Source organism: Euwallacea fornicatus, chromosome 16 (genome assembly GCF_040115645.1).
Source record: "Euwallacea fornicatus isolate EFF26 chromosome 16, ASM4011564v1, whole genome shotgun sequence".
NCBI lineage: Eukaryota > Metazoa > Arthropoda > Insecta > Coleoptera > Curculionidae > Euwallacea > Euwallacea fornicatus.
Window position 1 is genome coordinate 354,688 of NC_089556.1, and position 15,469 is coordinate 370,156.

Below are 15,469 nucleotides of genomic sequence, written 5' to 3' on the forward strand. Positions count from 1 at the left end.
TCGAGTCGATCTCTAAATTCTTCTTCGACCAATCAGGTTGATTGACTATCATTTGGGATCCAAATGACCTGATCTAGCGTGAATAAAATTACACGTTTTTTTAAGTGTTCAGTTGATCGATACACTCGCAATTACTAAAATACAGGGTGTTCTGAACAAAATGCGTCCCATGGTGTTAAAAATTCTGAGAACGCCATTTCAACGAGTAGTTGTCCATTGTGAAAGAAAATGTTTTGTAGACTTTATTTTCCACCGGTAATACATGAGACATGACTTTTCAAAATAACACAATGCGAGTGCGTTTCTTTTTCACATTTTGACGGCCCCGGTACCTGCATAGTCCTCATTTCAAGGCACTATTTGAAAGAGCACTTGTCTGAGTCGTTTTTTTATCTATATAATGCAATTTTAATTGTGGATCTAATTACGGACAGCGTGTATTGATAAAATGATAAAATGTGGGCATAATTTCTCGATCCGCCTATAATCTTAATCAGAACAATACAGCGAGATCTAATGTTGACTCGTCATTGGCTGCATAGGGTATGTGCCAATAACATCTATGGACAGAAATTTATGTAACATCATACAGTTACACACTTCCAATCGTTAATTTCATCGATGGTCTAAACACTGAATGAATGAATTATTGAGATCGATAAACAAACGGCAAATTTTTGCGAATTTTAACGCAGAAGATAAAAATGCTAAACAGGTAAAATTTTGGGCATAACTAATGCGGGCTGAAATCTTAAAACATTTCCTGGCTCACTTAAATAAGATATTTTACTACCGGAAACGAGGGAGGAAAGAGTTCAATATTTGCTTGGTAGCGGAGGAAAAAATGCTTTTCTCGGGAAGCTCGAATCAATACACGTAAGTATGAAAATGTGTTTGTTCAGAGATCTCTAGATGGCCCTATGTCGAGATAATGGAAATTGATTTTTGGAGGATCTAAAAACATGTGTCGTAATATGCCAATGTAGACGAAACCAAACAACCGAAAATGGCTCGATCATTTCATATTTAGTTCCTTAAAGAATGGTAAGTAAGACGTCCAGATTATAAGTTGTTGAGATTAGAATCCATTAGGCGAGCACGTACATTATGGTGCCTGCACGCATGAAATATAGAAAGAATTCTTTATTTTCAGGGAACTTACAGCTTTTTTGATAAATCTGGAATATTATTCGCATTAAAACAATATGGGCGCTTTTAGGGGATTATACATATAAAATAAGTAAATGCACGATTATTTTTAACACGACTTTTCGAAAATTTAATTTAATAATAATGTGCTTTTACGACATTAAAAACGTATTACCTGTACAAGGTCATTATTTTGGTTGGTTCGATGTGATCAGGTATCAACATTTTAATTTTTCACTATAAAAGTGGACGGTAATCATAACGATCAGTAGTATGGGAAGTTGCTTATGAAAACTATTTAAATTCAAAATTCTATAGAAACAGACAACCATCTTATTTGACAAATGCTTTATTACTGCTTCGGGTACATAAACACTAAAATTAATATAAATATAATAATAAATTTACCTCATTATGGCATAGCCTTCAATTTCTAGATATCCAATGTCCAGGGGGGCGTTTGCGTATCAAGTAATAATACATAATAAAAATATTAATGCGTGATGCGCTTGGAATACTTAGTCAATTTTACAATTGAATGCCATAACCTACAGCTGACAATATATTACATTAACGATAATTTAGTGAAAGGAAGTGCTTACTTTGGAAACGATTTTTGTATAACCATTAAACCAAGTTAAATGTCCTCAATATAATCTGTGGACACTACTCTGTTTGTCCTGTGCTATGAACTCAGTTTAGCTTTAATATCAATAATATTTTTTAATAGCGAAATGCATTCCTAAGTTTACTTGAAAATTTCATTATTTTAATGTTAAACGGAAAAAACAAGGTAAGCAGCCAAATTTTATAATTTATTTAGTTGTGCATATTAAGAGGTCTTCTGGGATTAAGCGCGTACATACGTAGTTGCTCACGTGTATAATTTCTTAAGTAAAGGAAGCGTGTGCGTCAATAGTTACATATAAAAATTGATAAAGAAAAAGTGTAGTTTTTAAGCGGAATTCAAATTTTTTTTCCAGTAAAAATTAACTCCACTAAGTTTTCTTCTTTTAATTGTAAAAGTCGCAGTTTTTGGGGAATCACGTAATTATTAGTGAATTTACCGCATGAGCTAAACTGAAACGTCCCAAATTAAGATTTTCCTTTTATGTAACTTCGTACCTAAATCTGAAGGTGTATCAATTTTTCAACTCGCTCGCTTTTCATTAAACAATGTCGATCTCCAACCCCGTAATTCTTCAGGTCGAATTCGGTCTCGTTTTGCCAATAAAAATAAAAAAAATTCTTTATATCCCTCCGAATAAATTTTCATCCGGATCAGTTTTCATTTTCCTCTTATAGAAATCGTGAGTTCCGAGTAATATTAAAACACTAATTTCTTTTTTTTAATTCAAATCTTTTTTCTTATTTCATCTGTACATTTCCAAGTGACTGAATTTTTAACAAACTTCGTAATTCGTTTTCGATTTTTGTGAACCTGCAAAAGTAATGATAATCAATTTAAAAATAATTTGATTTTTGAAAACTGGCGTCAGTTATCAATCAGTTACTGGTCTCTTAAAATTAATTGGTTAATTTTGTGGGAAATTAGGATTGAAAATGTAATTTAAAATCCATAAAATCAAAAAATAGTTTCAACACAGTAATTTAAAGCGATTTCTAGGAAGTTTAATAAGGAGCGCATTTCGGAAAATGGAGCTTACACCACTCTGATGGTTTAATTTGATTTTTGTTTTGACTTAATGCATTTAAGTATTTTAAGGTAGAATCACGATTATTCGATATTCAACAAAGAACATTTTTGAATTTTATTGATAACATAACGTCTTTGAAAATTGATAAATAGGTAGACAAGCGATATATTTTATTATTGTTTAACATTAGCCAAATTTGTATTGTAATTTATCTATCAAACTTTGTGTTTCACCACTGATAAATTCTCATTCTCCATTGTCAAGAAAACGGGGTGATTAAGAAAAATACATTTTTTTGCTTGTTATTCTTTCAAGTTCGATATTGGTCAACGTGCGGTTTGATATCAAATGGCAGTTTTGTGGTTGTGTGTATCAATATGGTTCGTATGACACTAACCAATTTTTATTCAGTGATGTGCGTGCAATGCAAAACTTTTAGTCCATGTAGGTAGTCTTCTTCGTGACCTTTACACAATGTTATGTCGATACAATTTAAACTAACAACGTATACAGTTTTTTGTTCTCTGGCTCAGAAATGGACACTCTATAAAACTCCGTAGTTTATAAACAAAATTGCTGAAATCCAGCACCTAGGTATGTTTCCTGATGATACGCACATTCGAATGGAAGCGCGTGTATATGTATCAATAGTTTTGCTCTACACTGTAACTTGTTATTAGATGAGCAATTCTATACTGTGGCAACATAAATTCCTTATTTTACTTTGTTATCTTTATAATCGTTAGATTCATGGATTCTTGCGTTCAAACTCTCGCATTGATGTCAACTAAATGCGAATAATGAAAAACCCGGATACACAAGAAGAGCCTCAGGGTGGAGGAGGGCATCCAGTTAATATTCCCCAAAGGGTGGTTAGAGGGGAACCGAGGTGATTTCGGCCTTTCCGGAAGCCCTTCGCGCTGAGGGATTCTACGCAAAGTCCCATGATTAGGCAAAAATTGAAGTCCACCTCTTTTTTTTTAGAGGTTACGTGCCGGGAGGCGCGCATTGCAAAATTGGCCAAGAGAGACTGCTTTGAGGTGCATTCTTCCATTCAACGTCCTTCTCATTGGCATTTGAGGTCATGAGTCGATAATACAACGGTAATTTTAGATTGGCGAAATTGCAGTAAAAACGATAATTATATATGTGTATATCCAAAAAGCAATAATTCATTTTTACTTTACAGTTTTTCTAACATGTATATCAGTTTGTTAGTCACATAACAAATCGTTAACCCAATATAAGTTCGGGTAAATTGCAGTTTGAATGTCCGATCCGGCAGTCCTAACACGGTGTACCTCTCTTCGATACGTACACCGGCGCTTGCGTGTAGAAACGTTACGTCATGTGTTACGGTCATCCAGCTCCCCACGTCTTAACTTCAATTTTTTCAAATAAAAAATTCAAATTAAATCTGCGAAAGAGCTTTTATTTATGGTTTTAAATATCTCGTCGAATTTATACGTCAAATTTTTACAAACAAAATTTCGCATATGGGTTTTACTGCTCCCTATGCAAAATTCCTTTAAATTCATTAGAAATCGGCCTTTTTCCGTATTTGAGTGTAATTAATTTCACTTAGACAAGATGACAGATTCATGAAGCACAACCCAATCGAATTTAAATTTTCTCATTATCAAATTTCTCTTCGGAAGTAGCGAGAAATGACGAATTCATATCGTCGGTCAGGTCATTCTCTTGTCAACGCGGCTCAAATGCTTTAAAATTCAGTTAACATTGTTTAACCACATTAGAGTGCAGGGTCAAGTCACGGTCAAACAATACCGAATGAATGTTACAATATTTGACCTCAACGTGACCAGACTGTGACCGCCGATTATGATCTGCCGACAATGTGACTTGTCCTCAACTGTAACGCGTATATGATTTTTTACGAGAAATAGGCCTGTCGAAGGAATCGCTGCAGGGTGGCCCAATGAAAACTTGGCACCTCGATTTTCAGTATTTAAAATGAAAATGTGTCAAAAAAACACTCGGAGCGTTGGATTTTTGATTCGAGGGGGGAATTTTCTATTTTCTTTTTCAACCCTTCGACGTCGACGAAGTGGCGTTAGTGGTGTCACTAGAAGTAACGATATTTCACTTTTAAAGGTCTCCCCACTCTCATTTTGTAGTTTGCAGCTCTTATTGTGATAAGCTCCTCGAAGACTTTGACAAGTTGTCATATCTAAGGCGCTAATGGCAGTCACTTCAAACTTGGAAGTCGCAAGCAGGCCACAACTCCTGGTAAAATTAGGTGCCACCAAACGCCTCCGCTCATTAAAAACTTTTGGGGCTAAGTGTCACACCTGCTCGGGGGCTGAAGTTGAAGGGATGAAAATGCCATAAAACAATTGTCTCCTAAATCAAAAATGGCCGAGCGTTCATTTTAAATACTGTAAAATTTAGGTGCAAAGTTTTCGTTGGAACACGCTGTATCTTTGAAAAAGATTAAATAGACTTTTTTATTATATGTAATTAGCACTGGCAACTGACGTTTCCACTTGGTAATTGACCAAAAGCTGCTGCTTCAAGCTCCTGTAGTCAGAAGTTTGTATAACAAGATGTTGCGTCCTCGTTGCGTTATTCGCAATATTTAATAAAGTGACTTTGTTTGCACATCTACAGGCAAAAATGGAACAGTTAAAATTCTTAACCTAAACTTAAACTTATCCACGCATTTCACTAATTTCTATTATGCATTAACATACATGAACACCGGACAATGGTCAAAAGAGCGAAGAAACTTTCACCCATACGTCCACCCTCCACTGAACCATCCATGCTGGTCTTCGGTAATGTTTCTATACCATTGCAGATTCCGAGTCGCTTTAAGGTTTTACAGCGCGGTGCTAAGAATTGATTAGCTATTACTCTTGTGATCAGCATTAAACTGCAATTTTATAGATTAATTCATAGTTCACATTGTCGGATTTGCTGTTTGTGAAATTTGTGGAATGTGAGCTGCAAGTTCGGTTTGACAATTAGAGTGGTGAGTTAGTTATTTGATGATAAAATCGAAGGTCCGAAGGGGTTTGGGGTTAAGTCGGTGAGGTGGGTTCTTAGGTTTCTTAGTTAAAAGCGGCAGTTGAACTTATTGAAAGATACCCGGGCCCCCTTGGCCACTCCAGCATATACGTTTATTGAGGTTTCTGATAAGCGCTGAAAGGAAGTAATTTTGGAAGCCGAAGGGCGCGCCAAGGGACCATGGACATACCATCAGCTTTATTATTGGAAATTGGACTGAAGTGATTATTTACGAGTAGAGGGTTGCAAGAAGGTTACCATTGTTCGATTAAGGGTGTGATCCTTCTATCGGCTCGTGGTGCGTTTAGGTTTTAGCATGCAAATGATGCTTTTTAATCCTTTTATATAAGTACAGGGAGTAAGTGGAAGTACTACTTCTTGCTAAGTAGAATAATATTGGACTTAGTTTATTAAAGGCCATTAAAGTCGTCAGAGATAAATTAGTTAAGTAAGAATCTACACTGGTTCGGATGTCGTTAATTTTCATCACATTGTTACAAGGATATCTTATGATGGTTTTACCGTATCACGACTGCCTGATCCAAATATGTACTTTCATTATATAATAATTATTAGGTAAAAGCTTTATGCAACAAAACCTAAATTAATTACTATTACAGTTAGTTAAAATCCTTAAATTTGAAAATCCATAACGAATCTGTTGATAATTACATTACACAGCGGTAATGGATGATTAATTTACAAACCGCACCGACAAATTTAACACCTACAAAACAGAATGGATAGATAGGTTGTTAACATTTTTTTTTAAATAGTGTTCGCTATCGTGTTTGTTATTTGAACTAAAAATAAACATTTCAACGAATTTTTAATCATATTCACCGTTTTTCATCCTTTCCACACGTCTGTGCACATTTAATAACTCCTCAACTTGAAAAGTTCTTTTCTAAATCGATTTAAAAACTTAATTAATATCTGACTTAGATGATGCAAGCTGTTAGTGCCGTACAAATTATAAATCAATTTAAACGATTTCATGGTCAATTATCCGAAAATTGCAATATCGGATAAAAAAAGGTCGCAAGTCCGCCATTTTGAGAGGTGACCGTCTACTTATTGGTGTCGTTTTAAAGCTTGAAAAATGCCCTTTTAAATAAGTCACAACTGGTTATGTCTTCCGTTAAAAAATAAGTAACTTTACGCCATATCTCAAAAATCTTTTTTAGAGCGAAGCTGTCCCCAATATTCGTATTTACATAAATTCTCTAAAACCAAAATTACAGGGCTGGATCGGTTAGAAGAAACCGACAAAATTTTGATTTTACTCAATATCTAGTAAACCGTGGAGTTTTTCAAAAAGCCAAAAGTGGCTTCAAATCGGTCTTCTCAAGCTGCAATTCTTCCCCCGTTTAACGGACTTCGTAACTCTGCTGTTTTCCGAGACCTCTTCACTAATCATCGAACGAAACTCATCTTGTATAAAGTCTGGTGGGTTTCGGTTCTCCAATTGCTGCAATAACCAAATGATCCACGTGCTGGCATTTTTACCAACAAGCAATTTCTCCAAGAAATTTACTAATTCGCATCGTGAATTGCTTTATTTTCGCGCAACTTGGATTGTTAATTTAAGCCTAAGTTGTTCAACGTGTTTTCAGCACATTTACCTGAAACTTTTGCCTGTTAGGGGACTTAACGTCCATTTCATCTAAATTTACTTTATTTTCTAGATAGTGCTATCCAATGTCCACGGCAGCTGAACGCCCGGAAGATGAGAGCCCCGTCGATGATAAAATTCCTTCTAATGAGATTCTGCTCCAAGTTAAGGCTTTCCAAGAATTGAGGAAAAGTTTAAGAAAAGCGACGTTTAAGACGCAAAAGCCGCTGGGGGCAAAAGAATGCCCCGATCAGGATTTGAAGAGAGATTGTCAGGATGATGGCAAGAAGCAAATTTGGTATAGAGAAGGTAAGACCTGAGGTATGTTTTTACTTATAATTTTTTATTTTTTTTAATTACTTTTATTACAATTATCGTATAGATAAATTTGTGTTAATAATTGTATCTCGAATTGGCTTTATGAGCAAATCAGGTTCTCGGAAATCTGTTTATAAATGTGGACCAACGTTAGATGAGAGCGACGCTGGTTTAAGGGCTTAAATGGATCAATCAATATCGCGCCAAGGGCTTCAAGAGCAGATTTCCGAGTACTCTTGAATTAGGACCAAGAAGTGGTCATGGATTACTCCCTCGAAATCCGTTTTTGTTTCTCCTCGACATTATAGAAATCGCTTCGAGGAATTTTTGATATATTTTTTGTTTATTGGATATAGTCATTGCAAGCTTCCAAATCGTCACTCTGTATACGTGTCGTCACAATATAATAAACTTCAGAGACAATCCGCAGTTAAATCTAAAAGTTATTCGTAGTTAACGTTGTAATATCTCCACTGTTGGGCAAGGTTTAGTTGACCCCAATATGAAATCAAAAGCAAAAATTGTGTATTTATACAATCACATCGGCAGACGAACAGAAAACGGAACGTATACAGAACTGATCGTAGAGAAGGATGAAAAAGAAGCGAAACGATACGTCCACACCAGAAGTGTACTGGTGGCGTAAAGGGGCCCCATTTTAAAAGCAAACTGAAAATATTATCCCCTAAGAAAACCACCAGGCGTGGCTCAAAACCGATTTTGGTTTGATAATATTTTCCTGACATTATCCATGAATCAGAAACGATATTCGTGCCAGGTTCCCACGGCGCGGCTGCTGTCACTGCGAACCACGTTGCATCCGACTGATGTCGGCCGAAGCCTCACGCGCGGAGAGTTCTGCGTTATTTGTTGCGCTACTGCGATTTAAGATTTGTAAAATTCGAAATTCGTGAAAAGCTGCCTCTGAGCGTTAAAGTTGATGCCGCAACGTCTTCCAATGGAAAGTTGGAATGTCCGATTGGAAATTTCATACAAGTAGGAATAATCAAGTTACAATACTTAATATAACGGATTAAGAAAATTATGTGTTATCTGTAAAATTGTGATAAAAGTTAGTTCAACAGTTTTAGTCCACATTTTAATTGTTTCTCTTAATAGTGGCTTTTAACCCGCGGATCAACGTTTACGCGCTCGCTATGATAACTCTTGTTTTTTACATCTTGATTTATGACTGACAAAGCCACAATCGAACCAGTGATAGTACATGAAATATTGACTTGTAATTCATAAAATAGTACAACGGTTATTTTTACTCGCAAAGGTAAGACAGAACTACTCGAATAAGAAGAAAAACACCCGTGAGTTCCAATATAAAATAGTGATGTAAGTATTTGCTTATACTTGGAACAAAAGCTCAGATAAAAATGTTTACTAATGAGTACTTCACAAATCTGAATATTCGATTTGTTATCTTCTTGAAGTGCCAGAGAAGTTTTGAAAATGGTTTTGATAACTGACTGGCCATTTCAGTGCAGTCTTTTCGATATAATATACGTGACGTCTGGTGACCTACATAATATTCAAAATGGGATTTGGAAGGGGTAAGTTGATCGGTTATTTTTGTGAATGTCTAGCTCACTATTTTTGGCATAATCATCGGTGTATGTTTGCTCGTAAGTGAACGACCAGGCGAAGCTTCGACGATGATAATTCTAAGCTCTCCGTGTCAGGTAACAAAGGTCGATAAACCAAATTTCAGAAGCTCGTAAATAGCTTTAAAGTAAATATTTTTCTTTGGATGCGTTTGCGCCTCACACTGTAACGCGAAAGTCCTGGGAAATTTGCAAAACCGACCTGAGGAACCAATCAATTAATGGATGATTGGAGAACGCGCGATGTTAATCGAACATAAAATCACGCATTTTAATTGAAAAAATAATTCTATTGTTCGGCCAGTGGCGTCCCGACATACGTGTCTTCCGATTGGATTTACGAAACTAGTCATAGAAATAAATTAACGTAGACGATTCTTATCTTAATATTTTAACCATGAATGGCTCGTCTAGCGCGAAAAGCGGAAGAGACCTTTTTAATGCAAAATTGACGACTCGAAAAAAGAAATATTTCTGGAAAAAATATCGCTCACGCACGCCTTTTTCCATAAATAATATCGGAAGGAACGTACGCAAGGACGCCGCTGGTTGAGCAATGGAACAACTTTTCTTATCGTAATACAGGCTTTTATGTCCTATTAACACACAATAAATTGAAAGCAGTGTCTAAAATACTCCTAGAGGAATTTAAAAATAGCGATTTTAAAGAAAACGTTTCAACACCCTGTAGCTAAAAATTTGGACCGTGGCGGGCAAGTTCGTACGAACTTTCCTGGATAAACTTACGTGGGGCATCACACCCTGAAATATTAGCTGGGCATTAAGGAGCATCCTGTATCTTTTCAGTCAACAAATCTCACCTACAAAACTTAATTCACCGCTTTATGTTCCAAACTTTTAGGTTTATGCCATATCTTGTTCCAGGCGACTCAAAGAAACATTACTTCACAAACTTCATGTCGGAGCTGCTTGGAACTTCACTTCTCATGTTCCTCGGGTGCATGGGGTGCGCACCACAGGCCGATAATCCTCCAGCAGTTCACCACATGTCATCGCTATCATTCGGTTTAGTCATTTTACTCATTATACAGGTAAACTGAAAAGAAAATGGCATTTGGTTAAGAGGAAAAGTAAATTGGTTTCCCGATTGAATAGAATAGGCACGCGAGACGCCAGTCAACATAATAATTTCTCGGATTACTTGTGGGTTATTCTTAGTTTTGTATCAATTTATATATAGGTTTTTATTAAAGGAGAAATAAATAATCGATAATTTGATTTAAAAACGGAAATATGAATTTGTAAGCGCAAATTCTCGGTACTCATTACGTGAGGACTGAAGTCCGTGTTTACAACCGTTGGACTAAAAAATATACATTTTCAGATATTTGGGCATGTTTCAGGAGCCCACCTCAACCCAGCCGTGACTATTAGCACTGTAATATTAAAAATGTTGTCTCCCTTGATGGCTTTAGTATACATTACAGCTCAATTTTTAGGAGCTACTGTTGGGTTTGCTCTCTTGAAGGTAGGTAGACCATCTCTCGCTCTACATCGCTATAGACACAGTGCTTCCAAAAATGTGGGCAACAGCTTGGAAACGAAAAATTCTTGTCAAAAAAAAGTATATGTGCTTGTGCTCATTAGCCACTTTCCAAAAATTTAACCTTACGGACGTACTACTTATAAAAATTTAATAGTGAAAGTGGTGCTTTCTAAATGACCTTTGCACTTTGTTGCGTATGACGATATGGATACAAATGTTACTGTTCAATTTCAACTGTTCTGTTGGCGATTTTGATAAGGGAAAATATTCTACTATTAAAAAAAAAAATAAAATCGGCACATGTAAATATTTTCAGATTTTGATGCCTCAAGAATGGGTGGTACCGGGTTTCTGCGCCACAAAACCCCATCCAAAAGTCACACCAATGCAAGCATTGGCAATAGAATCTCTTATTACTTGCGTACTAATTTTAGTCTGTTGTGCGATATGGGACAGAAGAAACGCCGAAAAGCAGGACTCCGTACCTGCCAGATTTGGATTTATTATAGCTGCAATTTCAATGGTCGCAGTAAGTAGTTTTTACTAAACTATTTTAGTGTCTGTGACGGTTGGTTCGAGGAGCGTATTGTTCGATGATTATCTAGCAAATACTGGTTCTCGACGTATTTGTATGTACAGTTGATATTTTTAAGTAGATTTTTGATGAATTTTTCAGGGCCCCATCACAGGAGCCAGTATGAACACTGCAAGATCATTCGCGCCAGCTGTGTTAGAAGGAGATTATTCTCATCAATGGGTAGGTAACAGGTCTTCTGTTTGCTTCATTCGTCTGTAAGTTGGAGTAGAGTCCATCAGTTCCAATTTTCTTTTCCAAAAAAAAAAAATAATAATAAAAAATATATATTTTTTTCGATTTTTTAGTTTGAAATATCTTTCCTCGCTAGTGTAAATTTGTAGATCTACTGGATCGGACCAACTGTCGGTGCTATCCTGGGATGTGGCATCTATGTGTTCCTTTTTCACCATGAAGAAGAAAAAAACGATGAAAATGGTACTGAACTAGAGGAAGTTAATCATATGATTAATCAGAAACCGTAAAACGTTAGAATTGAGACCAAAGAGAGACTCGATTGTTGAATGAAAGGTTACGAAATTACAATTTTTAAAAGTTACGTAAGGACTTATTACGCTACGGTTGGGCAATCAGGTCCGAGAGGTCCACTGGCTTGGGACGAATAATATTTCGTATGTGGGCTGAAATCTAACTAGATAATGCCGGGAATATTCTACTTATACCGATTGATTCTGCAGTGAGGACTAAATTCTGTAATAACTCCTTTTATCCTCCATAATACCTGTCGCACCAGATTTTCCAACACTTTTCGAACTGCAACGAAGTTTTATTTGTCCTAAATCTCGTAATCGCCGAAACCTATGGTACATTATGTCGCATTATTCACTTAAGACGGTAATGGATTGCTAGTCCTCGAGTGAATAAAAATGAACTATGTAACTCTACTAAACTGTAAAATCGCGTTGTTGATCGTTGTTCTGTAAATTATTTTTCTTTTTATTTATTTACTTATCTCATTTTATGGATATATTATAAGATTTTGTTGAAATATTTATTATTAAAATTTAATAAATGAATTTTTACTTTTTGCAGTTATTTTTTGTTTTCTTTCCTCAAGAAAAACGTGTTACGCCTGGCAAGAGATGTTGTTTTAAACTTAATGAATGGATGCTGGAATTGAACAGAGAATGCAAACTCAACCAAACTACCTAAATCGAATTGTAAATTTCTCCGAATTAATCCACTTTTGGAAATTTATTCAAAATTAATTTTGTTAGGTCAGCTTAATTCTTCTTCGACTATTAGGTGACGCTTAAATGCTTTTCCCCCTTCGTTTTCGAAAAGTCGTAATTTTCCTCCCTGGAGTTTCTTCATCATAAAGCTGATGAATGAAGTTCAGACGAATCACTTGTAAACACAGAAAAAGTGTTGGGAAGTAGCGATCGTTATTATTCCATGATCGTTCCTTACTCGTGGACGATTCTTAAGCGGTAAGAGCGTCGTCGAGAACACCACTCTCCTGAGCTAATTGTGGGGCTGCAAAAATTCTGTATCGTGTTGTGAAACACCCTAAAAATAAAAACTGCCCTAATAAGGTCGCAAATCACCGATTCCTCGGTTTTCTTGAACCTCTAGATAATGGAACTAAATCACGCCACCGGTGAACGTTTGTATTCACGAATTCATTCATCGAATGCGAAGCGTTCGGAGTGTGATTTTTGATCATGTAAATCTCGTATAAAATCGTCCCTATTAGCTTCGTAAAAGTGTAGCTGGACGTTTACATTCCTTGTGTAGACGTAATGATTTGACCACGATCGTGTTTAACAAATTAAAATTGCAACTAAAAGGTTGAAAATTGAACTATTCGCAGTTGCAACGTTCGTGGTCGAGGCTCATATTCATGTCAAATTTGAGGCTTTTAGAGGCTCAGTTTTTTCAATTAAGTAATTTCTTTTTAATTACTGCACACCCTCGCACTCGATCGTTTGTTTAAATCTCGCCCAAAACTGAATGTTCATTAAAATATTCAAAGCAAAAAATAATAATTTTTAGAGTAAAGATGCCGTTCTGGAACCCGAAGCCTTTTATTGGCCGCGTTTTAAAGCACGGTTCATTTCCATTCATTCGGCAGATAAAACGGTTTCACTGCAATCATGTTCAACATCTAGAAGCTCAAATTTTCTCTCTTGCTCGTTAAAAACCTCAGCAGGAACATTTGTATTCATTTCACGGATGTATAGATGTTGGACTACAGCTATATTCTGTAATTCAATTGAAGTATTCGCATCCTGAAAGCGGTCATGCGCGTTCACTTAACATTTCGAGATTCCAGAGCCCAACGGATCCTACTTGACCGCATGTGAAAAATGTATTAATCTACATAGTTGCATAGCTTAAAAACCGTAAAGATAGCTTGCGTTTGTCCTCGCGTATACGGGGCGTCTTCAGTTGACCGTCCATCGGAAATATTTGGCGAACTACGTAAGCTAGGAATTCAGAATTTGGCACGCGGCCATTCAGGCCCAGGAGCCGCCGAATGAAAGTATTTTCCAAATGGCAGCACTTCCGGAAGGATCGGAAGTCGACGGGAACTTTTTCGCTTTATACGAAATTGTTAATTAAACACCAAGTCGATGCGAGAAAGTAAAAGATTTATTATGAGCTAATAACTACAACGAACGACAAAACTAGACTACAGCGAAAGACTCTTGCTACTAAGAAAGGTAATGAGCAATGCTGGCTGACATTGGTTCATCAAGCATATTGGGCCTGGGCCGGACTGGCCAGGAGCAACGAAAATCAATCAAGTCCATTACGGTCAGGTGTATTTGTATAAAGGCTCAAACGTCGGTCTTTACAGAAATCGCTATGATTTTTTTTTCTTTTATGATTCCGTGCTGAATTTCAGATTAACTCTACGTGGCAAACTGCGCTAGCGTGGAACATCAACTTTCGAAGATAAAAATTGTTTAATGTCCCAACTGACAAATAAATGTTTATGTAAAAAAAATTGTTGTACTGAAACTAACAAAGGTAAAACAACAAAATTTTGCCAATGGATAGTCACAATGTTGCACTGCGTTAATGTCAATTTCAATTTTCATAATTTTTTTCTATAGGCCCGCTGTGGGCGTTCTGCAAAATAAACCGAGTTAAGCCAACGCAAAAATGCCAAAACGCCATTTTCTTTTGAAGATTTTCCCCGTGTAAAAAAAAACAATCTCACATTTCAAGTAGTCGTATTTTCGGTCGTCATAGCTCGACTTGTACTTACAACTATTTCAGAGCTGAGTCAGTTGGACCGTGACTTGACAATACATCAGCTGCATGCGGTACACAGATCGCTAACGAACATTAGAAACAAATTGCGGATCGATGACCAAAGGTAATAGAGCCCAAGTTAGAGTAAGAAATTCAGGTTTGCTCTAATTGCGAGAGATTACGTATGCACTTTACCTATACTGTGTGCTTGAAATTGAAACCTGATGCTCCTTTATACGGATACAAACTCGCAATCACAACATAAATCACTGATATATTGCGCTGCGATGTAGTTACTTATACACAGCATAAACCGAATGATTGTTACAACAGGATTATACTAATTTAGTATTCATTCCCCACATTGAATAATGACGGTGTGTAAATCATCTCTGACTATTTGGAAATAAGACAATGTTAGATAAAAATAAATATAGCTCAAGTAATTATTTTCGGAATCAGTGAACTCGACAGAAAAATATTGTCGAAACTCGTGTCTAACAATACTGAGTCTGTTCTACTTGAAATTCAAAAAAGTAGCGATTTATTTGAGTTATTGAAATATGCGTTTCATTGTCATACATTTGCATATATGATGCATTTTACGATGTTTATATGTATGTGAATGTATCGCGAAACGGTAGGGACGGACTTAATTGGACACTGAGCCGCAGAGGACAGTTTGGTTCCGAAAGTGCCATAGAAGAGAAAATCGTTGGTTCGGCAGCGGAACGTTCGTCTCTTCATCAGCGCGCCGAAGGAGATCTGCCAGCGTCGCTA

The 15,469-nt window shown here is 36.4% G+C and overlaps 1 protein-coding gene across 7 annotated transcripts; it reads left to right on the plus strand.

Annotated features, from left to right (window-relative positions):
• The first annotated feature begins 953 nt into the window (after positions 1–953).
• Positions 954–12,520, plus strand: LOC136344225 (aquaporin AQPAn.G-like). 7 transcript variants are annotated; one of them, XM_066291469.1, is made up of 8 exons: positions 1,728–1,942; positions 3,554–3,910; positions 7,526–7,761; positions 10,269–10,435; positions 10,729–10,872; positions 11,207–11,419; positions 11,567–11,647; positions 11,809–12,520. In XM_066291469.1, the coding sequence occupies exons 3-8, from the start codon at positions 7,539–7,541 to the stop codon at positions 11,947–11,949; spliced, it is 969 nt and encodes a 322-aa protein (XP_066147566.1). In that variant the 5' UTR covers positions 1,728–1,942; positions 3,554–3,910; positions 7,526–7,538; the 3' UTR covers positions 11,950–12,520. The 7 variants fall into 7 exon arrangements, with proteins under 7 accessions (XP_066147567.1, XP_066147566.1, XP_066147568.1 ...); XM_066291470.1 differs by lacking the exons at positions 1,728–1,942; positions 3,554–3,910 and adding an exon at positions 954–1,044; XM_066291471.1 differs by lacking the exon at positions 3,554–3,910.
• The last annotated feature ends 2,949 nt before the right edge of the window (positions 12,521–15,469 follow it).

Coding starts and splice junctions, on each gene's coding strand:
- LOC136344225 (XM_066291470.1), top strand. CDS start 7,539: ATGTCCACGGCAGCTGAACGCCCGGAAGATGAGAGCCCCGTCGATGAT. Junction 10,436..10,728: donor TCATTTTACTCATTATACAG/GTAAACTGAAAA, acceptor ATACATTTTCAG/ATATTTGGGCATGTTTCAGG. Junction 11,420..11,566: donor CTGCAATTTCAATGGTCGCA/GTAAGTAGTTTT, acceptor TGAATTTTTCAG/GGCCCCATCACAGGAGCCAG.